Genomic DNA, 24,513 nt, shown 5'->3' on the forward strand with positions numbered 1-24,513 from the left:
GTGCCATGAATATAATTTAAATCAAAGGTCGGAATTCATGTATCAAATGTTAGATTATCATCTTTTTAATATGGATTAAACACAACAGCTTTGGTCAATTTGTGCTCGATAACGGTCACAGTTTTTTTCTTGTTCGATTTCGGATCTCCGGGAATGTTTGTTTCTCTAAGCGACATTTTGGCCGATACCCTGGTGAGGAGGCTTAATAAGTTAAATTGACGCTTTTCTTCAAAGTGAGCAATCACGAGTGTGTGAAGATATTTAATCATCCAGGAGCCGTCTCCTTTGCTTCTCCAAGCAGACTTTCCAGGTGGAATTGCATAAAAAACGAGTTGGTCGTTATCACACTTCACGAATGGTGTTTTATCGACCGGATCTTCTTGTAACTTCTTTCAGACGGTTTAATTCCTTCTGTTTTATCTTCAACTAGCTTTAAGGATTCATTTGTTTCTTTTAGGTCTTTACCGGTGGTGACAGCTGTGGTTGCTCGAACGCTCGATGAAATTATTGCACCCGCTGCATCTGATAGGTCATCAACGTTTTGTCGCGAAGTTGTTGATGCTATAAAATGCCGCATTCAAGCCATTGAAAGATGTTTCAATGTTTACATTAACTTTTGTTTAAAAAAACAATATTCTTTGGTAAAATGTTCATGCTCGTTTTCAGTACAAACAATCGCAATTAGTATACCAGTTTAAGTCGCTATTTAAAATATCTTACATAAATTATTTTCTGCTGGCAATGTTGAAAATAAACCATTGTATTATTTCATGTATTTGTCATGTCCAAGGGTATTACAGAAAATAGACCATGCTGGACACCCTCATATAATAAGAAAACCCAGTTACCGTCTAAAGGTTGCTCTATGGATTTCTGATCCGACATTGAAAGTTTGACCCCTTTGTCTACTTCTTTGCCTGTAAAACAAAAATACTGCAGTTCAATATATCGTTCCCAAATAGCTTAAAGATAATAAAAAATGAAAAACATTGAAAAACAAAATTGAAACGTTGATCAGTACAGAACATGTCATTTACTTTTCACCTGATGGGAGTTTCATATTTGTTTAGTCCAAAGTAATCTTCTATTGTTTCATTAGAGCTAAGTAATGCAAATAATAATATAATAATATTAGCAAAACAGAACAGAACAGAACAGAATTTTATTACACGTAAACTATACAGTTTTTTGTGTTTCATATACATATTTTATAAATTACAATTACAATTATACAATGTAGTGTGAAATATTAAATAAATATTATAATTAATCTATTTTTAAGGATGAACTGGAATAGAAAACACGAATCAATCAAACTATAATAGTATACAATACAATAACCAATAGTTTGCTTTTTATATACTAATATATGTTGGAACAAATGATACAATTGATCAATTTCTAACAATAAAACAGACTCACATAGTATATATCAACATAAATAGTAACCAATGGTTACAAATGTTAACAAAGCATACCACTGCTTGAGATAAAAATGTGTATCAAGGCTTATAATTATTGATTCATTAATAAAGTAGAACGCACCTTAAATGCTTCCGATATATATTTGCTTAACCTAAATGTTTCAGATGTATTTTGTGTATTAAGTAGTTGCACAAGTTTAAACATACTAGGTCTTATTATATAATAACCTTTAATATAAGTTTGTCTTAATTGGACATAAGGTGTACACTTGAATATAAAGTGAAATTCGTCTTCTACTTCGTTCGAGTCACATACTTGACAAAGACGTAAGTGGCGTTCTAATCTATCATATCTGCCAGTATGAACTCTTAAATTATGCGAACATATACGTATTTTTGTGAAAGCAATTCTACGATTTCTTGACACAATATTGTCTAAATAGGATTTAAACTCGAATGCAGTTTTAAGTACTCTATAAACTATTAAGACACCATTTTCATTAACACTTCCATGCCATTGTTGTAAATATTCGTCTATCAGACGCTGTTTAAAAATACAAATGAAATGGTTTTCGTTTAGCTGCGTATCATTACACCATACATCATAAAAGCCATATCTGGTGAGAAGGTTCTTAACCTTATTGAACAAATTATCCTGATTGTTATTAATATTCAACATTGCGTCTTCTATGACAGATTGAGTAATTATATTGTCACTTTTCTTAAGTTTGAACCAGTATTTCACAATACGTACATATCTATTTATATACAATGGGTATCTACCCAATTCACCGTAAACAGCAACATTTGTAGACGATTGTCTGACGCCTAGTACGGCTTTGCAAAATTTTAAATGTATCTTTTCTAGCTGTGTAGACTTCGCAAATCCCCAAATTTCACAACCGTATGTAATTATAGATGAAACAAAGGCATCAAATAATTGCAAAGCTACCCTAGGTTTACATTCATACTTTTTAAGATTTGACAGCAATGTGTTTACTGCTTTTAAACCTTTACCATATAATGTTTGGGTATTAAGGCTAAAATTGCCAGTATAATTTAAAGTTACTCCTAGATAGTTAAAATCATTTACAACGTCAACATCTTCGTTTGCATACAACCATTTTTCATAACGTTTTGTGCCACCTCTTTTGCGAAAAATTACAATTTTAGTTTTAGCAATATTGACCTCTAAGCCCCAGGTATTACAATAACTATATAAACGGTTTAACGACAATTGTAAGTCTTCCGGGGTTTCACCAAGAACAACCATATCATCAGCAAATAACAATAAAATCAAAGAAATATCACGTAAAGCTAAACCACAATCGTTTCTATTTTGTAAATACAATTCTAAGTCTTCCACAAATAATGAAAACATAATCGGGGAAAGTATCTCTCCTTGCCTTAAGCCTACTGCTATATTAAAAAAAGTCTGAATAGCTATTACAGTGTTTTACACAGGACTTTACTGACTGATACATGTTGCGTATAATACGTAATATTTTACCATCTAAATTGGATTTATACAACTTTAACCATAGCGCACTGAGATATATGGAATCAAAACAACGTTTCATATCAATGAAACAGCAATACAACCGTTTATTTAAGTTAACGTATTTTTGCACAATTGACTGAAGAATAAACACTGCATCGACTGTAGACCTGCCTCTTCTAAAACCAAACTGTGCATCAGAAATTACATTATTTTCTTCACACCATTTAGTTATTCGCTGATTAAGTACACATGTAAAAAGTTTTGCAAAATTGCTTAACAATGTTATACCTCTATAATTTTTAACATCCGATTTATCACCTTTCTTATGTAATGGTACGATTATACCCTTAGTCCAGGCGACTGGAAAATTCCCAGAGTTTAAAATAATATTAAAAATTTCTGTAATATATCCTCCCAATATGTCACATGCTTCTATAAAATACTCATTTAGCAATTTATCTACTCCAGGTGATTTATTCTTCTTAAGCAATTTTATAGCTTTACAAACCTCATCGTATGTTATTTGGTGATCTAGGTCACCGAAAACAGTACTAAAATCATTGAAATCATGGTTGTTATTAAAACTTTCAGCCTCCTCATTTATTTCATGGGTAATATCCGCAAACATCTCGAAATGATTTTTAAAATCTTCCAAGGGCACATTTAAATTCGTATAACTTGACTTTTGTGAATGGAAATATCTCCAAAAATCTTTAGGTTTATTACGTTTCAAATTTTCAAACTCTTTACAGCGTTTAAATTTAAAAGCTCTGCGTTTCTTTGACACAGTAGTTTTATACACTCGTTTCAATCTACACAGTTCTAATCTATCTATATCTCGTTGTGAATTATTATAAATATGTAGAGCATTTTTGTACAACTTTTTAGTATTTCTACATTCTTGATCGAACCATTTGGCCGAATCAGTTACAATACATTTTTCGAAACATCGAAAATTTATGATATGCTTAACAAATAAAGGGTCTGCTACCTCACGTACGATGTCAGTGAACTTATTTACAATATGGTCAACATTTTGTGCATCACTATTTTGGACTAAATTGTTAAAATCATTTACTCTAGTAATCAAATTATTTCTAAAGGCATCCTTCTCATCGTCATTCCATTTCAAAAATTCACCCAAATATGGTTCTTCTTTCAATACATGTGTGTTACAAACAATATCAAAAGACAATGGGGCATGGTCACTGAAATCATTAAAATGGCAAACTGTGAAGTTTTGAACAAAATTAAAGTTATTTTCATTGATTATCAAATAATCAATAACACTGGAACCTTTAGTATTAAAACATGTATATTTACCTACGCCACAGTCTAAACCAAGGCGGCCATTTACGATTCTTAATGCAGTGGCTTTACATAAGTCCAATAATTTATTACCGTGAGAGTTACTGCCCTTGTCCATCGAGTATCTCTGTATCGGAATATCGCATACATAATTTTCATCATCAATATCCGGTACATAAGTGTCAAAAATAATACTATCGCTTTTACTTGAAGTTCTGGCATTAAAATCCCCAGCAATCATAACAGTGCCTAATGAATTAAAATAATTTATATCATCGCCGAGGCATTCGAAGAGATCAACGTCAATCAAATTTGCGATAGGCGATGAGTCAGCCCACATATACACTGCTGCAAGATATATGTCGTTATCATTATTAAAAAAAATGTTTATCCATTTTTAGCCATATAATAGTATCATGTGTATTTTTAACTATAGATATGCCTTCCTTAATGTTATTTCGTACATAAATGACAATGCCACCACTATTGCGTTTGGCGTGCCTATGCCTATATTTCCTATAATAGTTAAAACAATAGAATCCTGAAAGATCAATTTTACTGGATTTACATGTCCATGATTCAGTCAAAATAATAACATCATGTTGCACAAGAAAATAAATAAAGTTTTGGTCCTCGCGCTTAGAAACGCTTAAGCCATTGCAGTTCCAAACAACATATTTAAGCCCATCCGGCCCGTCCTACGCATCCTTAACCGGCCTCCCGTCCACATACAAAGTGTCGTATTAGCAGTCTCGGTTTGTATGATCAGTCTCAGCTGCTTCTTTAAGAACCATCGTTTAACCCAATTTAATAGCTTTTTCCTGCCTATTGTTCAGATCGCACTTTACAAGTTCTCTGAAGTCATAATTTTGAACTATGTCAATTACAATTATGAAGGCATGGCAAAGTTCACGGGTGGTTGGTGAATTTGTAAGCATTTCCATCATCACCTCGTTTCTTTTTTCATTTGCTGTGCTTGTTTCATTTGGATAGTAGATGTTACAAGTAACCGTTTGACATCCATGTATGCCTCCGGTCGTTTATTAATGGTTATAATTAAGTACGTCACCTGTCGAAGCAGCCATATGATGGCCTAACGATCCATGCTGCTATGAATCCAAAGGTGCTCTGTTTATATACTTAACTTGGCATGGATGTTTTTACAGAAATTAGTTCATGCTTCTTCATTTTAATATTGAATAAAAAAACACTTCTAGAACTAGAAAATGAGTTACCGTCATGAGGTTGCTGTTTATATTCCTAAACTAAAACTCCTTCGTCTTCTTCTTTACCTTAAAAAACACAAACACGAGAGTATTATATATTCCTAAAACTCTTTAAGAATATGAAAATGAAACGCATTTAAAAAGTAAACGCTAGTCATAACATCATTTACATTACACCTCCTGGAGATTTATTGTTTTGTGGTCAAAAACCTTTGCTGTATGTGTTTATTCCAGTTAAGGAATTCAAAACAAATGATCTTTAAACTTTGGAAACATTCATTTGCATCGTATACTGGTAATTAGCATTTTTACCACATTATAATATCTAATACATTTTGTAATAGAGATCTTAGATATTTAATTTCACTATTCTTAAATGATGCAACTGTCTATGTTTATTAGCAGTCGCAATTTGCATGTCCTGTCTCAACTGCTTCCTTTATAACCATCCTAATCTGTTTGTATGCAACATTCTTGAAATTAGATTGATCATTCAATTTTGATATCTCAAAGAAAGACCAAATATCTTAACTTAAAAGCTATGTAGTGAAATCGGAAATAAACACATTTTGTTTTTAGTTTAGCCCTTTGAATGAACATTCTGCTTAGATTGAAAAAAATTATAATAATCCTCATATGGTAGCGGAGATACATACATTAAACGAAAGTAACCCTGAATTAAACTCCTCCTTATTCAAAAGAAATTACAAATACAACTACTTGTACTTGGGTAGTTTCATAGACAAACGCTTACACAATTTAGTATCATTTATTTCATGCCTTTAGACCGATTCAAGACATACCTCTGCAAGCCTGGATGAAGAACAGTTTTGGTTTCCCTTTCAGTGCTGGACAATTTTCATTCTTGAAATTGTGCTTGTAAAATGAGTTGGTCATCTGCACAAACGAGGGCATGATCCATCTTCCCTTTGGCTTTACTGTTCGGCTGCTCAAGTCCATGTGTACTTATCATGAGAGCAAAACTATCGAATTGGCTATGATCTGCTGATCGAGCATTGTTTAGCACACCGATCGTTTCTGATTTCGTATAATTATGACAAACATGCGTATGTTGTATCATGTAACCATGTTTTGCTGCCATTTCTTTCATATTATCAAAATCATGTTTTGCACCTGCTCTAGAAGATTGATGAATAAATGTGTCATTCAAAATAATAACCATATGTCCACGCATAGGATGGTTAAACTTATATTCCGGAGAAACTGCAATTTTCTTTTCGACATGCGGACTATGCGGCGTCTTGTTTTTGTCTTTTGCTTTTGGTTTAAGTCCGCATGCCTCTGCAGTCTTTTTAATAAAACTTTTAAGGCCATCGGGTTGGTCCTCGCCAGTAATTTTGTCTTCTTCTTGTAAGTCACTTTTAAGGCCCATACTTTCTTTCTCAAAAGGTTGATTATATTTAATTGCTTCGTCTCCATCTTCAGCTCTCTGACTGTCTACATTTTCTTCTTCGGTCATTTTTCGTTCTTCCCTTGCTCTGCTCTGTTTATCTCACTAACTGACTTCAAAATTTAAAATCACTCGCTAACGCTTAATGTACTTATTCACGGAATTCCACTGATCGATCGCATATATTCCCATAGAAATACCAGGTTGTCTTTAGCACATCCTTTGAAATAAAAATAATTCTTCCTGACCTAACTCAACAATTCGTTGCCATGTGCATGCTTAGATATTTGATAATGTGCGCAGGCCCGTACAAAGACACACTATAAGAATATTATATCATCAAATAGACGCTTATGGATTTACTTTTATAAAATACAAATTATGCTCGTAACAAAGTCATTTCAGTACTTATGTGAAAAACTACAGAGACAAGCTCAGTATCCAAACGTTTAAACATAGGTTAAACGCCAAAGACATAGAACATAAAAACAAAACAAACAAGAAACATGGAACTAAAGCACAAAACTCCACAAACAACACAGTGCATTTATACTATATAACAAAACAAGGTATGTTTGTCAAGGACTTTTAGGAACCGCTTTGAAACCGTCAGTAAAATGTAAATTTACGGTGGATTTAAACCAGTTTGTGTGCTCAACCTCACTAGTTTCCCTACAATCCAAAATAAAGTAATAACGTAAATGGTTGAACTTAATTTTTCTTGTGTTTCTTAAACATATCCCCTTCTAGTTTTTGCCATAATATTTTTTTCCTTAAAAACAGGTCTGTCAGAAATAAGTAAAATCTCATTTTCACCCAAAACGTCTGTCTGGTCACTTATAAAATATAAAAAAACTAGGGGTGTTTATCAAGGGTTGTTAGTAACCGCCTTGGAACGGTCAGTAAAATGTAAATTTACTGGGGTTTAAACCAGTTTACGTGCGCAAACCTCACTCTTATATATATATATATATCCCAACATTCCTGAAAAAAGAAAACAGTAAAAGGTAAACCTTATCAACGTATGTATTAACTTGAGGAAACTCAAAAATAAAACAAATTATAATAAACTAATAGATAAACCCCAAGTACTTCAATGATTAGAGATCTCAACTCTATCTGCAGACGGAGCAATACAAAATTCAGAGTACCTAATGCAAAACCACTTTTTCTCTTCTTAAAAAAAGTGTATGGTCTATAAACTTTTAACTACTTACTAAATAATGCAACTTAAGATAATATTAAATACTGAATACAAGATTGTAACCGTGTTTTTAACAGCAGAAAGCGCAAAGATAGTACATGAATGGTGAATGCTTAAAAATGTACTGTGATCTTCTTTAGACTTCTAAGGTAGAAATACCGTGTTTTATGCACATTTCTTTCAAATTAAATTCGGTATCCTTCACAAGAACCATTGTTTTCGACATTTATTCATCCTTTAAAGACTAATAAATCAATAATATTAATTGTGGTAAACCTAATTTGGGAATAAGAGTGCAACTTGAAACTCTATAGTTCTCCGCGTTACACCTTAAAGCGGAGCACAAATATTTCAAAACAGCCTGGCCAAACACGCTGGATGTAGATTAGCGGGATTTATATGAAGAAAAAAAATGAAATCACGGGGTATTCATTTCAAGATATATTATATTTGGAGTTATAGACAGGGAATAAAAACTTACCCGCACGTTTATAAAGCCTCGGGATATAACTACAGCCCCTGCGAATATATAAAGGGTATGCATAATATTAAATTTTGAATTCTTAATGTTTAAACATTAAGTTGCATTCTACTCATTTTACAGGAGGAAAAAAACTGGGTAATTAATACTGGCTATAAGTATTTTAATCCTACGTCTATTGTGTTGAAATAAAGACCATGATAAGCGGAAAACTGTTCTCGTTACAAAGGCTATAATGTTTCTATCGTAAGTTAAGCCGCTTGGCACCAAACATGGGCAAATGCGCAAACACGTGATATTTTGGCAGCTGCTGTTACAAGGTATCTTATTATCTGCAAATAATATTCTCATAAACAGCGGGATTTTTACAGTCAGCGAGAGAACACAATTACAATTAGCATCAACAAAATGAATAATGACCAACAAAACAAGTTTAGAATTAGCATTTTCGAAAGTTGGCTGGGATGCAAGTAGATAAAGTATTTGCTCATGTTACAAGTCAGTAAGATTATTATGAACGTTTGCATAGTAACGAAATAAAATCTGATATGCATGGGCTATATTTCGAGATTCAGTTCAATTCAATAATCTTTATCTCCACCAAATGTTGATGATTATGAAACACAGTGAGCGAACAACAATACTTCCAAACAAAACATAATATGGATGGGAACGCGATTTTGATCATTGTGGCGCTAACGTGAATAACGAGAAAAAGCGAGAATCAAATCGCGCACTCTTTTCCCCTTGATTTTTCATGGTATTTTCGAGCTTAAAACTTTGTTATTTGTTGTCAACATAAAAAAACACGTCAGTTTCAGCAATAAACCCTCTGCAACACTATTTATTGATGTTTAGTTGATCATAACCTTTTAACGTGTGTTTAATTTACCGAAAGAGTTGGTCAGCTGTTCGGCTTTTGGACTTTGGTAACTACGTTTGTATTGTTACGTAACCGCATAGTTGCACGATTACCGCCCTTTGTTATAAATTAGCCATTTGCGTTAACAAAGTTAAATGTCTCGCGGTGTTTTAAAGATTAGTTTTATATTTTAGACTTATTTATTCCATACAAATGTTTTATTAGCGACAGTAATAATTAAAGAAATCATGTTAAACATTATTAATTAACTGGGAGTTGTTTTCATAAAGAGTTTTAGTAAAAATAAAGCTGTCTCCCTTCATGTTTTCGCAAAGTGGAATATACCCATTTTACCCATCTTAATAATGAACTCGTCCGCCCGGTGAATATATAAGTGCGTCGCTCAGCTGAAAGATTCATTCTGTGTTTGACCGCCGTCGAGGTAACTTCAAACAGTAAACCGGAAATAGTCTTTTGAAGGCAAATAATTAGAGTCTTGACCTTCTGGTTGTTTATTATTGAACACAGAGCATTGCGATCTGTGGGATAAAAAAGCACCAGGAACTTGACTTCTATAGGGTTATCTAGCGTTCCAGTTCAAGTAGCCAGATACATAAAGCATTGCGATCTAGTCTGGTGAACGGAGCTGGTGGCTACAAACTCTAATAAGCCTCATACCTGACAACTGCGTTGGCCACAGAGCATTGCGATCTGCGCGCTGACAAAGGTTAAGGTATTTTGCATCGCCAATAAATAAGCTCCCGTAAGAGAAAGCCATTCATCATTAAAGTGACTGAACTTTATATAAATCAATGCATAATCTTTGAACCCTGATTATTTGGTTGATTATGTTTTAACTCACCAATCATTTTTCGAATCATTTGTTTTAATCATAAGGCAAAGTAGCCTGAGGAAAATTTATATAAGAGCGATCCATATAGGCTCTACGACACCGATTGAACATACAGCCGGCACGTTACAGTACAGTATGACGGTAAGGTGCAAACATTTCTGGTCGATGATGTGAGGCGTTTTTGAAATAAAAACAGTATTATTTTATTTTTTTGAAACGAAAGAACATTGATCAGAATATGCTTGATCATGAAATGGTTGTTTATAACCGATATTTGATCACATTCTGACAAACAACGCAGTAACCGAGACACCGTTTCCCAGTTTGTCACGAGGAACATCCGGTGTTAAACTTCAACGTTTCTGGGTTCAAATTGTGGAATTACAAGTGGTAAGTGCAAATAAAATGTTATTTAATCATTTATTGATTATGTTTAATCAGTATAACACAATCTGTAAGCTTGATAATGCAATTTGACAGTACTTTCACATGGCAATCAAAGTGATTGACAAAACCCGGAAGTGAATTCTGCGACACCTATTGGAAATCTGTTTTGTTGTTAGCAACCGATAATGACCGCCAAGGTTAAATGTTAAACGTTGTCACAGGCCTCGACGGTACATTATGAAAACGAATATATTCAAAATGATGATCCAGATTTTGCAAATGAAATCCTTTAACTTGATTTATCTTTATTTTAATGAATTTGTGCAGTCTTCTCAAAGTCAAAATATAAAAGATTCAGATGAAAGGTCAATTTTATCATGTTTGATAAATGATGATTTTGATTGTGAAATAAACATTGAACACGAGTCTGATAGTGAACATGATTTTTCTGTAACTAGTTTCAACGATGATTTACTTACTTTGTCAAATGATTATGATGGTATACTACTTTGAGACCTGAAGATGTCGAGGAGATTCAAAATGTAAACAAACTGCAGTGTATACTACTCTCATTTGAATGATACTGAATAACTGTTGGGATCACCTGTTTTCATAAAATACAATACTTTTTTATTTTTTTTATTTGCTATCATTATTGTCTTTGAAGGTGCTGAACCATGTAGACAAGATGTGCACTACTCATGGGATTTTGCCCAGCAAGTCCACTATCCACATCATGCGCAACATGTTAGGCCGATATATTTTGCCACCCCACGGAAGTATCAAGTGTTTGGCATGTGTGCCGAAGGTTCAGGTATATTTTTATGGTTAGATGGCACTCTGAATTAAACAAGGAGTAACAAAATAAGACGGATCTTATACCATATGTATGTGTAAAAATTGTCTTTTCAAGTCAGAATTAATATTTTTTATGTTGTCAGCTTTGTATCTTGTTAAAAAGCTTTTACCTTGGCCATACTTAGAAATCCTTTCAAAAGATTTAATGTAAACAAGTTACAGTAAAACACTCTTGATCTTAGCATTGATTTTAAAAATGAATTTTAATTACAAATCAAGATCTGTAAAAGTTATACAGCTATCTTTTAGTGTCATTTTGGATTGTCTACATTATCTTCTTTCTGACTATTTCAGTAAAATTTTTATTAGTTGTGAAATCATTTAAAGGGGCTATACACCATGAAATGAAATAGCGGGAAAAAAAGAAAAAAATTGTCGAAAACTGACATAAATTTGGTATCGATGAGTACAGTGCATTGAAACTACATGTAACTAACTGAAGTACCACATAGTTTACAATTAATTTATTTTTCGCATTTTTTTCGTATTTTACCATTAAAAAAGATTACTTTGTATGTATACCTATATGTAGAATTCATTTTTATGCGTGATTGGCTTGTCGATGTTATCACCTGATATTACCAAGTTAGGTATATAGCTTAGATATTCCAAAGGTTTAGTGTAAGCCTTCATAGCACAGTAGATACAACACTACACTGCAATTTTGGCGATTCCTAATCGAACATTTACATTTTGGTAATTTTTTACAATTATGATATCAAAGAGTAAAACATTTTATTTAATAATTCTCCTGAGCTTTGTTACAGAATAAAAAAATTGATGCCAATCTGGTGTATAGTCACTTTAACAATAGTTAACATTTTTTTTATACAGGAAAGTAGACATTTTATCTGGTGGACGAGGCCGGAATGCCAGGGAAAGGAAGTGACAGTGTCGTGAGCCTGGCCCACCACTACTTTCAGCACTATGGTGTCAGTGAAAAACATGCTTAGGTATTTAGTGCTTCAAAACGATTACCCATTAAAATTATCTTTAGAATAATTAATGGATTAAAGGTTTTAACAGCATATGCAAACTTCATCCTTATTGCTGAGAAGAGATTATGAGAATCAATAGTGAATATAAAAGATGATAAAACTTAACATATATTACACCATGAAATACATTCTTACTCATTTTTTTTGCCATTTCACATTCGATGATTGATAGCGATTGGATATTTGGATTAAACTATGGCTTATGAAGTGTCACCCTCATTATAACATTGCTTTCTTCATGTACTGCATATAGCTTAAATATGAAAAAAGAATATATTAAATTTTCCAGGTTCTTTTCGATAATGCTGTCGGCCAAAACAAGAACCATACTGTGCTTTGGTATGCCATGTGGCGTGTAATGACAGGTAAGTTTTCTTGTCTGTTAATTATTGTTTGTCTGGTTTGTTAGGACAAATGCATTGAGCTGTCTTTTGAAATCAATTACGTCATTGATACCTGCGATTGGTGCTCTAATTTAAAAGGATGCAGAACTGGATGAAGTTAAAGCGTATTTGGCAGTAATGTGATATAAGGAATATGTTAACTAAATAAACATATATGTAAACACTCTTATTGTAAGATTTATATGTCTTGAAAATTTTATTATGCCCTAGTTAAAATCCTTTGTTTAGTTATATTTTTTTGTGAATATAGATAAGTTTTATTAACACTAAACAGATCTTCCAACAATTTTCAGGACTGCATGAGAGTGTAACGCTAAACACTATGTTGGCTGGGCACACCAAATTTGCTCCTGACTGTCACTTCGGCATCTGGAAGGTCAAGTAGCGATGCTATAATGCCGATAATCTTCAAGAAATTGCCAACACTGTATCTGCCTCCTCAAAGTACGGCCACAACATCCCACAGTTGGCTAATGACCCTCAGCAGCCAGTCACATTTCACTGTTGGAAATCATTCCTAGATACATATTTCAAAACCCTAAAGAATATTACCAAATACCAACATTTCTACGTATCAAAACATAAACCAGGAGTTGTAGTATGCAAAGAGTTTGTAGATTCCTCAGAAATTGAAGTTAATCTTTTGAGGATGAGTCCAGAATGTGGTGTTTAGCCTGAACTAAAGCACGCACCATGCCTAGATGCTGCACGTCAATGGTACCTTCGCGATTATATTGGTCCATTCTTTAGATCTGAGTCACCAAGATCTGCAATATGCCTTAAACCAATTCTGTGTGAAGAAACAAAAATGACGCACCGAAAGGCAGTAAATGCAAACATAGCCTTCTGTGTTAATTTAATGTGGACTGGTTAAATGTAGTGCTGCATAGATCTGTTTGTCAAACCAGTCAGGAAGTATACTCATGTCATAAATGGCATTTTAAGCAAGTGTAATAAATTGTGAAATTACATCATAAAAATGAATGGTGTTGAAAATGTGAACGCTTTGTAGTATCGATTAATGTGTTTAGCACTGTAAATACTCACATTAGTAGGATTGATATGAATATTATATCACAGGAGAGGAAATGCAAAATAACTTATTGGAATTGTTTACTTAGATTGTTATAGGCTTGTCAAATCCCTTTATATTAGTTGGAAAGAAAACCCTTGTTTAATCAACTTTGTATTGAACAACTTGAGTAATATCCTCTACATCTAAAGACTAACACAATTAAGATCTATGTATCTAAAACATGAGAAAGAATATTTGCTTTTTGTGTAATACTATTACTAATATCATTAATTGGTTGCATTGCATTGTGTATTATAAGTGTTTTTTATTACAAAATCATTGGACTTTATCTCTTGCTTTGCCTTTAGCATTACCAAAATGTGACCTGACAAGTTTAGAAGATGCATTTTTTTATAATTATTACTTCAGTTGAAAATGACATCTCGATGAATTTACTATTGTCATTTACTCATTTGTTGCTGAAATGTTGATTGAATATCAAATGTTTGTGACATTTTTGAAAAAAAATGAGTAAAAAATGGCATTATCACATATAACCATAGCAACAGACTATTGTTTCCGTAGTTCTTTTATGTGATGTTGTACATATAATGAGTCATGTGTACTTGTTAATTCTATGAATTAGTTTAAGTGTTAGCTATAACAGACAGTTAAGTTAGTATTTAGGCATGGACCACTGCATTTAAAATAAGAACGTTTTTAGTGGACTTTGTTTTCAAACTGGCTTACCAATGTGTAACAGAATGATCCATATCTTTTGATTTCTTTGTACAAAAATGACTTGAAACTTAAGTGTTTATACTTTAGATACTTGGTATCATTTACATGCCAATAACTTAAAACACATTGTATATGGAGAACACATTATTTGTGGCAGGCTTTGAAAATGATAGGAAATAGCATTTCCATTAGTAACCATAGCAACCGATTTTTGCTTTGACCTTTGTGGCCAATTTCTATGTCATTATGGGCATTAGCAATGTGTACTTGCTATTTTGATTTTGAAGTTTATGTAACACTAGTAAAGATAAGTTAAATATTAAAATATCTTGACATATATATATATATATATTATATTTAAAATTAGAACAGTTTTGTTCACATTGTTTTTTAGCCCTGTGTATCAAAATGTTTCATATGTTTTTTTAACTTGTGAAATTTGACGTGATACTTCAGATTTAATTTCTGTAAATACTTAATATCATAAAGATGTCAATAACTTGTAAATATTTTTACTAAGATAATTCTTTTTTATGCAGACTTTCAAAAATGATTGGTAATAGCATTTTCATAAGTAACCATAGCAACTGAATTTTGCTTTGACCTTTGTTGTAAGTTTCTTTATCATTATGGACATTAGCGATGTATACTTGTAATTTTCCTTTTGTAGTTTATGTGATACTAGTAAAGATAGTTTTATATTTTAATATTTTGACTTGTGTACTTCATTCAAAATAAGAACAGATTTAGCGAACATTTCGTTCAAATTGTGTTAAAGCTCTCTGTTACAAAATGTTCCATATCCATTGTTGTTTTTTAATATTTGACTGACTAGTTCAGATTTTATTTCTGCAATTGCTTGGTATCATAAAAATGTCAATAACTTAAAACACAACTTTATGAAAAACATTATTTTTTGAGAAACATTTAGAAAATGAGTGAAAATAGCATTATCAATAGTTACCATAGCAACCAAATGCACTTATGAACTTTTCGTAAACTTTTGTAATCAAACTATGAGTGCTTATTGTTTCTATGCTAAAACTTACATTCATCGCGCCCCTCCTTAACCCTTTACTTCATGTAAACCTAAGCCATTTCAGGCTGCCAGTTCATGGCTTATCAGTTCATATCAGTACCCCTACTTCATAGGAGATTATTGATATTATTGGAATTTTAACCCTAATGTATTACAAACCTATTTTCTTAGTATTTCTTTTGGTTTAATCAATAAGTCATCAATGTAAAGTTTATAGAGAATTAAATTTCCAATCCAGTCATATAAATTTTATTTTGTTATCTAAATTATTTCCGCATGATATTCATAAACAAACAGAAAAATATGTCAAATTTGATGAAAATTAATTTTTATTACACTTTTATTTATCAAACATAACACGAAATATTATATAAACAACATATTTTTATAATTCATTTAATGCAACCTGAATTGAAACAAAGATGGACAGAATTAAAAAATAGTTCACAACAAAGAAGCACGGTATATTTATATATATGATACAGAAGAAAAAAAAAGTTGATCAACAGTCACAGTACATATAACTTTCGGTTATTTAACACTACAATGAACAAATAAAGTTATTATTCAACTACTAAATGAGGCCTGCATGCTATTGTTTACTAAATTTATATCGTTTATTGCATGTCCATGTATTGTCATTTGGGTTTGATTTTAAAAATCCTCATTGCTCGTATCCTTGTGTGCGTGACGGCGAGGTCTGAATTCTCGACGTCGTACTCAATGTCTCAAACTCATTTTAATTGAAGCCAGAATGTTCCGATTCATCAGACAAACACTGAAATATAAATGACATTATTCAGGAATGTTGTTTTAAACTGAAGTTAACAAGGGCAGAAATTAGCTCTACATTGCATTCTTGTGTATTCGAAAACACGTGTTTCAACAGCTGATCGATGTTAAATTGGGTCATGTCAAAGTTTAACAATAGGGATAGTCATTATTTTATAACACATTTGTACTTACTTTCAATTTGTAGAAGCAGATGCGCATTTTTATGACCGGATTAGCGAAACAGAAGTGACACATATGTCCCATATAATGATTTATGGCCTTTGTTTATACAAGCCAGATGATTTTTTGTTTATCCAACATGGCCGACATTTTGACACGTTTTCGAACCATGACCTGTGACGTCAGGCGCGTGATCAATAAAATATAGTTGTATTATTGGCAGTTAATTATAACTTGCAGTATTGTGTAAATTTCCACGAGGAAAACGAGACAGGAATGCCCACAAACCTGCGCAGTCAACGTTTTACGCATCTTTGATACCAGTGACCTTATTTTGCGATTTTCCGAAATTCTTTAAATAGTAACATGGTGTTTTTTTTAGTGCATTGTATTTATCGATGTTTATACTTCATGAATATGAATTTATAGCGCATAAACAAGCATCAGGTATGAAAATAAATGCCCCTACATTACGAATACGTAGGATTACGTATCTATGAAGCTATGGATAAAACGTTAAGATCCGTATCTATGAAGCTATGGATAGATAAGTAAAATTGCGTATCTATGAAGTAAAGGGTTAAAGCGTCTGTGCCACTCAAAAACAGCTGTGCGACTCAAAGTTTGGTCTCCAAACGATTTCTTTAACTGCATCAATGTTTTCGACGGTGAAACATCTAAACTCTGGAGAAACTGTATCACGACACGCTGTTTTTCAATAATTTCGCGTTGCATGTTTGCTTTGAGCACCTGTTTTGGAGTTTGTTTTGCGAGGCGGTGTCTGCTTAAATGACGTCATGTGTCAAAAGCTTATGCAGTAATAGCAGCTTTCTAATAATGACGTTAGAGAATAAGTTGCATACACCCAGCATTGACTCACACATATCCGATATTGTTCTGAGGTGGAAACCTTGTATCTTTTTAACAATAAAATGTTTCAGTGTGTTGATAGTTATAATGTCTTATTTGTTGATATTGTTTCAAAGTTCATTGCCATATACGACTACTGGCATGACTATTTACTTGTAAAGGTTTATACAAACTAAAGAGTTAAGACCGTAAGGATGTAAACCCAGATGGTTTGTGCTGTTTGCCTGTTCAAGGAACTTATCTACGTAAAGAATGCCAGCGGGCGGTACATTTCGCTTCATGGTAAACATCAACACGAGATATTTCATTTATAGCTTCCATTCAGTGCAGTAGTGATATACTATGTCCAGCAAACGTTGAAGCCTCAAGGGAGATAAAGCCCTTAAGGATATGTTGTTTGCGAATGTGGGATTACTGCTCTTGGTAGAAAGCACTGAGCATCCATTGTTGCTTTATTCAAGTATGTGAAGTAGCTCATCTAGATAAAGCGATGTAAAATACGTCGATAAGACTCCACCATTCCTTACAGATTTCATATGGTTTTTCATTTCAGACATGTCACCGTGAAGTCTTATAACACATTTCAGGTCTTTATACGAAGATAATAGTATTTGCAGTAGTTTGCCTATAATAACGACTCGACCAGTTTCAGGAAGAGTCATTGATGCCATACCGAGTCAAAGGCTGCTTTCTGGCCAGCATGCCGACGTATAAGTTGCTATTTCTTTCAATTTGATGATAAACAGTCTCTTGTATGTTGTGCTTTTCAACTCTGTTGCTATCTACTTTACATTGTTTTGAATGCGAAATGTTGAAGATGAATATTTGGGGAAAAATATGTCTTCATTTTGAGCATACAAATAGCAGTATAACAATGCATTGTTCACATTATTTTGCATTGTTATTTTTTATTGCAACTAAAGCTCGTCATTGTTGTTTGTGACTCGTTTATTAGATACCACTGCAATATAGTGAGTCCAAGGCATATTTCTTTGAAAGATGGCTGCGCGGAATATAATATATTTCAAAGATGAATTTCATCAAATGAGCAGTTAATCACTATGTTCACACTTTGATAACAAACTTGTATGTCTAAGGTAGTCTCATACAATATTGGTTTTAATACAGGACATTGAGTCGGCATTTGCTTTTCATTTGCATGTTAATAGCATGTTTAAAACAAAGGGAATTAAAAGGAACATGAGGCAGTCAATTTTACGTGATTGATGCAATATAAACAGTGTTAAGCCTTTTCGGTTTCTTTTAAAGGCACCAATTATTTTTTTAATTTGTGTTCTTGTGTAAATAAAGGAAGCAAATCTATCATGAATAAAGGTTACTGCAACTCCTTTTGACTTCCCTTAGACCTTATTATGATGATGATGATGATGATTATTATTATTATTATTATTATTATTATTATTATTATTATTATTATTATAAATTTTTGCCTAAATTTAAATTGATTTCACTGTACAAAGACAATTATGTAACATTAATGCACTATTTAGTGGCATTTGAAGAAATAAAACAATTCAAATCAATATGATGATTGTGCATGTACTTACTTCAAGAAAGTATAGATGGGGATAAGTAAAGTAAATCGTTATTCCCTTGCCTTGAGATGTCTTGACTTGCCTTGAGATGCAATGAGTTGCCTTGCCTTCAGATGTCTTGAGTTGCCTGAAGTTGCCTTGAGATGCCTTATATTGGTTTAAATCTATGTGTTGATTGTGCATGCTTCAAATGTAAATAACTTCAAGAAAATATAGATGGAGATTTGAAGTAGGTTAATCGTTTTTACCTTGCCTTGAATTGCCTTGTGTTACCTTGCCTTGAGTTGCCTTGCCTTGAGTTGCCTTGCCTTGAATTGCCTTGTGTTACCTTGCCTGAAGTTGGCTTGCCTTGAGTTGCCATGAAATACCTTGCCTTGAATTGCCTTGTGTTACCTTGCCTGAAGTTGGCTTGCCTTGAGTTGCCATGAAATACCTTGCCTTGAATTGTATTGTGTTACCTTGCCTGAAGTTGGCTTGCCTTGAGTTGCCATGAAATACCTTGCCTTGAATTGCCTTGTGTTACCTTGCCTTGAGTTGCCTTGCCTTGAGTTGCCATGAAATACATTGCCTTGAATTACCTTGTGTTACCTTGTCATGGGTTACCTTGCCTTGAGTTGCCTTGCCTTGAGTTGCCATGAAATACATTGCCTTGAATTACCTTGTGTTACCTTGCCATGGGTTACCTGCCATGAGTTGATATGAGATACCTTGCCTTGAATTGCATTGTGTTACCTTGCCTTGAGATTCCTTGCCTTGAATTACCTTGCCTTGAGTTGCCATGAAATACATTGCCTTGAATTGCCTTGTGTTACCTTGCCATGGGTTACCTGCCATGAGTTGATATGAGATACCTTGCCTTGAATTGCATTGTGTTACCTTGCCTTTAGTTTCCTTGCCTTGAGTTAATATGAGTAACCTTGCCTTGAATTGCCTTGCCTTCAGTTGCCATGAAATACATTGCCTTGAATTGCCTTGTGTTACCTTGCCATGGGTTACCTGCCATGAGTTGATATGAGATACCTTGCCTTGAATTGCATTGTGTTACCTTGCCTTTAGTTTCCTTGCCTTGAGTTAATATGAGTAACCTTGCCTTGAATTACCTTGCCTTCAGTTGCCATTAAATACATTGCCTTGAATTGCCTTGTGTTACCTTGCCATGGGTTACCTGCCATGAGTTGATATGAGATACCTTGCCTTGAATTGCATTGTGTTACTTTGCCTTTAGTTTCCTTGCCTTGAGTTAATATGAGTAACCTTGCCTTGAATTGCCTTGTTGTTACCTTGCCTTGAGTTGCCTTGCCTTGAGTTGCCTTGCCTTGAATTGCCTTGTGTTACCTTGCCTTGAGATGCCTTGCCTTGAGTTGCCATGAAATACATTGCCTTGAATTGCCTTGTGTTACCTTGTCATGGGTTACCTTGCCATGAGTTGATATGAGATACCTTGCCTTGAATTGTATTGTGTTACCTTGCCTTGAGTTACCTTGCCTTCAGTTGCCATGAGATTCCTTGCCTTGAATTGCCTTGTGTAACCTTGCCTTGAGTTGCCTTGCCTTGAGTTGCCATGAGATACCTTGCCTTGAATTGCCTTGTGTAACCTTGCCTTGAGTTGCCTTGCCTTGAGTTGCCATGAGATACCTTGCCTTGAATTGCCTTGTGTTACCTTGCCTTGAGTTGCCTTGCCTTGAGTTGCCATGAGATACCTTGCCTTGAATTGCCTTGTGTTACCTTGCCTTGAGTTGCCTTGCCTTGAGTTGCCATGAGATACCTTGCCTTGAATTGCCTTGTGTTACTTTGCCTTTAGTTTCCTTGCCTTGAGTTGATATGAGTAACCTTGCCTTGAGTTGCCTTTAGTTGCCTTGTCTTGAGTTTCCATGAGAGTCCTTGCCTTGAATGTTCTTGAGTAACCTTGCCTTGAGTTCCCTTGCCTTGAATTGTCATGCGTTACCTTGCCTTGAGTTGCCTTGCCTTGAGTGCCTTCAGATGCACTGAGTTACCTTGCCTTGAGATGTCTGTAGTTGCCTTGACTTGCATTCCATGAGTTGCTTTGGGTTGCCATAAGTTGCCTTGAGTTGCCATGAGTGGGCTTGTGGCATGATGAACAATTGCGGAAAATTTATTATGAATAATACATACATTTGTTGTAGTTTTATTTATAATGTATTTTACCAAAAACTGTTAAATTAATAAAACACAACACAAACTATGTTGAATGAACATGTGGATTAACAAGTTCCTTGTGGAAAGTGTTGTAGCGATTAGTGGTTCACCGTTTATGTTCGCGGCCGAGTGGACGACCAGATCAACGGGTCTTGTTTCTATTTTGCCATCTTACAGCAACATTGTTTATCAATTCTGCCTATCAAATCACCACACCTATGGCGGCGATAAGGCCTATACCCTATAAATGAAAAGAGGCCGTTTAAGCATGTGGAAACAGAACTTCCGTGAACGCCATTCCTTTTCGTGTCGTGTGAATGAGGCAATCAGCTCGACAAGGGCATCGATGTCCACATGTGTCGTAAACCAGGTTTTTTTTTTACTTTACTTCAATAGTGGAGGAGTACGAATTGCAGATGAAGCCTTCTCAGATAATCATAGTTTTATTGTGAAGCTGAATAAAAGCGGTCAATCAAAATGATTGAACATAAAGTGTTAAGCATTCACACCAAATATTTTTTATAATGCTAATAATAAACACACGTTGTGTTGATCTGCTCCGGACGTTAGATACAAACCAATGGTAACGAAGAAGGTTAAAACTTCTGCATATTTTAACACATATTTAAGAACGAAGATACTTGATGAGCTGGCAAGGAAAGGTCCAGCAAGTCGATTGCAGTATGGCTTATAAATTCTTAAAATCTCATGAACATGTTGATTCTTTTAATAATGGACTATTTTAGGCTAAAACAAATACTGAGTCGAACAATAAAAATGTTATTTGAGCCTTAATGGTTTAAGGGTTATATCCCGCCGAAAGCAGCTAACTAGATCAAATATAAGAACATTCAGTGCTTGGTTGTTCACCGTTTATGTTCGCGGCCGATGGGACGACCAGTTCAACTGGTCTTAAACTTTTTGCTACTGAGCTTGTTTCTGTAGCTTTTTGTATAAATATTGTTCACAGTTAGCAGTTTTACAGCAACATTGATATTCAACAAGGCCTTATTAAATCACCACACCTATAGTGGCGAAAAGGCTTACACCCTATATATGAAAAGAGGCCGTTCGAACATGTGGATACGGAACTTCCGTGAACTCATTTTCTTTTCGAATCGTTTGGTTGAGGCAATCGGCTCGATCAGAGCATCGATGTTCCCGCTTGGTGGCCCAAGCAAGTTTGTTTTGTTTAACAAAAATATTCGAGGAGTACGAATTGCAGAAGAAGCCTTCTTAAGTAATCATAGTTTTATTGTGAAGCTAAATGAAAGCGGTCAATTAAATTATTAGACATAAACTGTTAAGCATTCACACCAAACAGTTTTATAATGTTAACAATAAACACATGCTGTGTTTTTCTCTTCTGCACCAAATTTTCGAAACAACCAATGGTAACGAGGAAGGTTAAAACTTCTGCATATTAAACAGATTTCTAACAACGACCAGACTGGATGAACTGACAAGGAAAGGTCCAGCAAGTTGATTGCAGTATGACAATAAAAATTCTTAAAATCTCATGAACATGTTGGTTATTTTAATAATCTACTATTTTGAGCAAAAACAAATACTGCGTCGAACATAAAGAATGTTACTCAACCTTAAGGGTTTAAGAGTTATATCATTAGAAAATTCATTGTTTACACCTTAGTGTCTACAATTTTTTCCCTACATTCTTGGTATTTGTTCACACTGTAACTAGTTCAATTTCGAGCTTAGGCCATATGCAGGTTATAAGGTATAGTATTATATAAACATTCTACAGTTAATTCCTACCCATTAGTTTTATAGGCTCTGTATTTATCAATGTAAAGAATTTATGTTCGACTTTGGATCATGTCAACTCAAACAGTCAAAATTTCGAAAATCTTTATTAACGCTTATTGGCATATTTTTACATTTTTATTTTCATCAAAAGGTAGGTCAACCGGTGAATTAGATTTCTTTTAGAAAAGACCATGTTTCACTTCAGATATTAAAAGTTCTACCTTATATTCATCAAACTTGGTAATGATATATTAGAAACTATGTACTTCATCGAGTTTATCACTTGCTTACCAAACACTCGCTAATCAGAGTTACATGTCGGCTTTTTCGATTATATTATACCTTACATAAATGTGTCCCATCTTTGTGTATATAAAGTTGATCGGTCCGTTTATCAATGTATTTGAATATAAATCTAGTTTTTATGACGTCAGCGTATCATGTTTTTGGCCGGTCCGGACCTCGCCAATATTAATAATATGGACCGCTGACGTCATACAATATGGACCACTGACGTCATAAAACTGATGAGTGCTGCTTGTAATTTTCACAACGACATTTTTTTCGCAAGTAAACATTATTAGATTTGTTCATTAAAAAACATCAAAGGCACTTAAAAATTATTAAGTGGTAAAAAAGTGTTCGGCATAATATAAGAAATATAACACACCACTTCGGGCTATATGACATGATAAGAACCGGCCAGTCCTTATAATGTCATATGACCCTTTGTGGCGTGTACTATTTCTTAATTAGACTGACGTGAGTGTTCGGTATAACATAAGAAATATAACACACCACTTCGGGCCATATGGCATTATATAACGCCTCGGTCCATAAACACCTTCTGGCCGGTCCTTATAATGTCATATGACCCTTAGTGGCGTGTTATATTTCTTTATTAGACTGACGTGACTTGTGCTTTACAATTAATGGACTTTCCCTTGCAATTAATTTGTTTAATAAGTTACAAATGGAATACAGTCTTTACAAAAATCGCAGCGATTTCGCAGAGCGTGATGATAGTTTAATAATAGTTTATTGCATGTATGTTGACAATAAATCAATACAAATAGATCATATATATATATACCTTATTTAAAGCAAATGAGTGATTATCTGACATGCAAAAGGATCGGGCCACGAGTTATACCAACATCAGTTACGGCCCTCTTCCAAAACGTCAAATTAAATACCAAGCAAAGGTGTTGTAATATCAAATTTAGTCTTTATATCAATATAAATTTGTATTGTTATAAAAGGACATGAAGAAAAAGAAATATTGAGAACAATATGAGATAAGATATATAGAAAAAAGACGAAACAGAGAGAAATTGGAAGAAATAGGCTCCTGCTACTGATCTTGTAACTTAAAAACGGTTGGTGTTTTTAATAAAACAGTGAACTTCTCTGAATATTTGAACATTTTGATCGGCAGAAACCATGTCATGTCCAAAAAGTAGTTTAGCTGTACTCAATGGATGAAATTGTCTTGTG

General features: G+C 33.8%; 1 protein-coding gene and 1 pseudogene across 1 annotated transcript in view; one reads left to right on the forward strand and one right to left on the reverse strand.

The window, feature by feature from the left end:
• Positions 1-424: 424 nt before the first annotated feature.
• Positions 425-24,513, reverse strand: part of LOC128206771 (caspase-12-like) — a 36,401-nt gene continuing 12,312 nt past the window's right edge. Inside the window, exons 2-4 of the mRNA XM_052909474.1 lie at positions 8,556-8,593; positions 849-917; positions 425-561 (exon numbers count right to left, since the gene is read on the reverse strand). Of these exons, the coding sequence (XP_052765434.1) occupies positions 906-917; positions 8,556-8,593 (50 nt within the window). The 3' untranslated portion in view covers positions 425-561; positions 849-905. The remainder of the gene's footprint in view (positions 562-848; positions 918-8,555; positions 8,594-24,513) is intronic.
• On the forward strand, positions 10,569-19,362 carry LOC128206785 (uncharacterized; annotated as a pseudogene).

Source organism: Mya arenaria, chromosome 2 (assembly GCF_026914265.1).
Source record: "Mya arenaria isolate MELC-2E11 chromosome 2, ASM2691426v1".
Lineage (NCBI taxonomy): Eukaryota > Metazoa > Mollusca > Bivalvia > Myida > Myidae > Mya > Mya arenaria.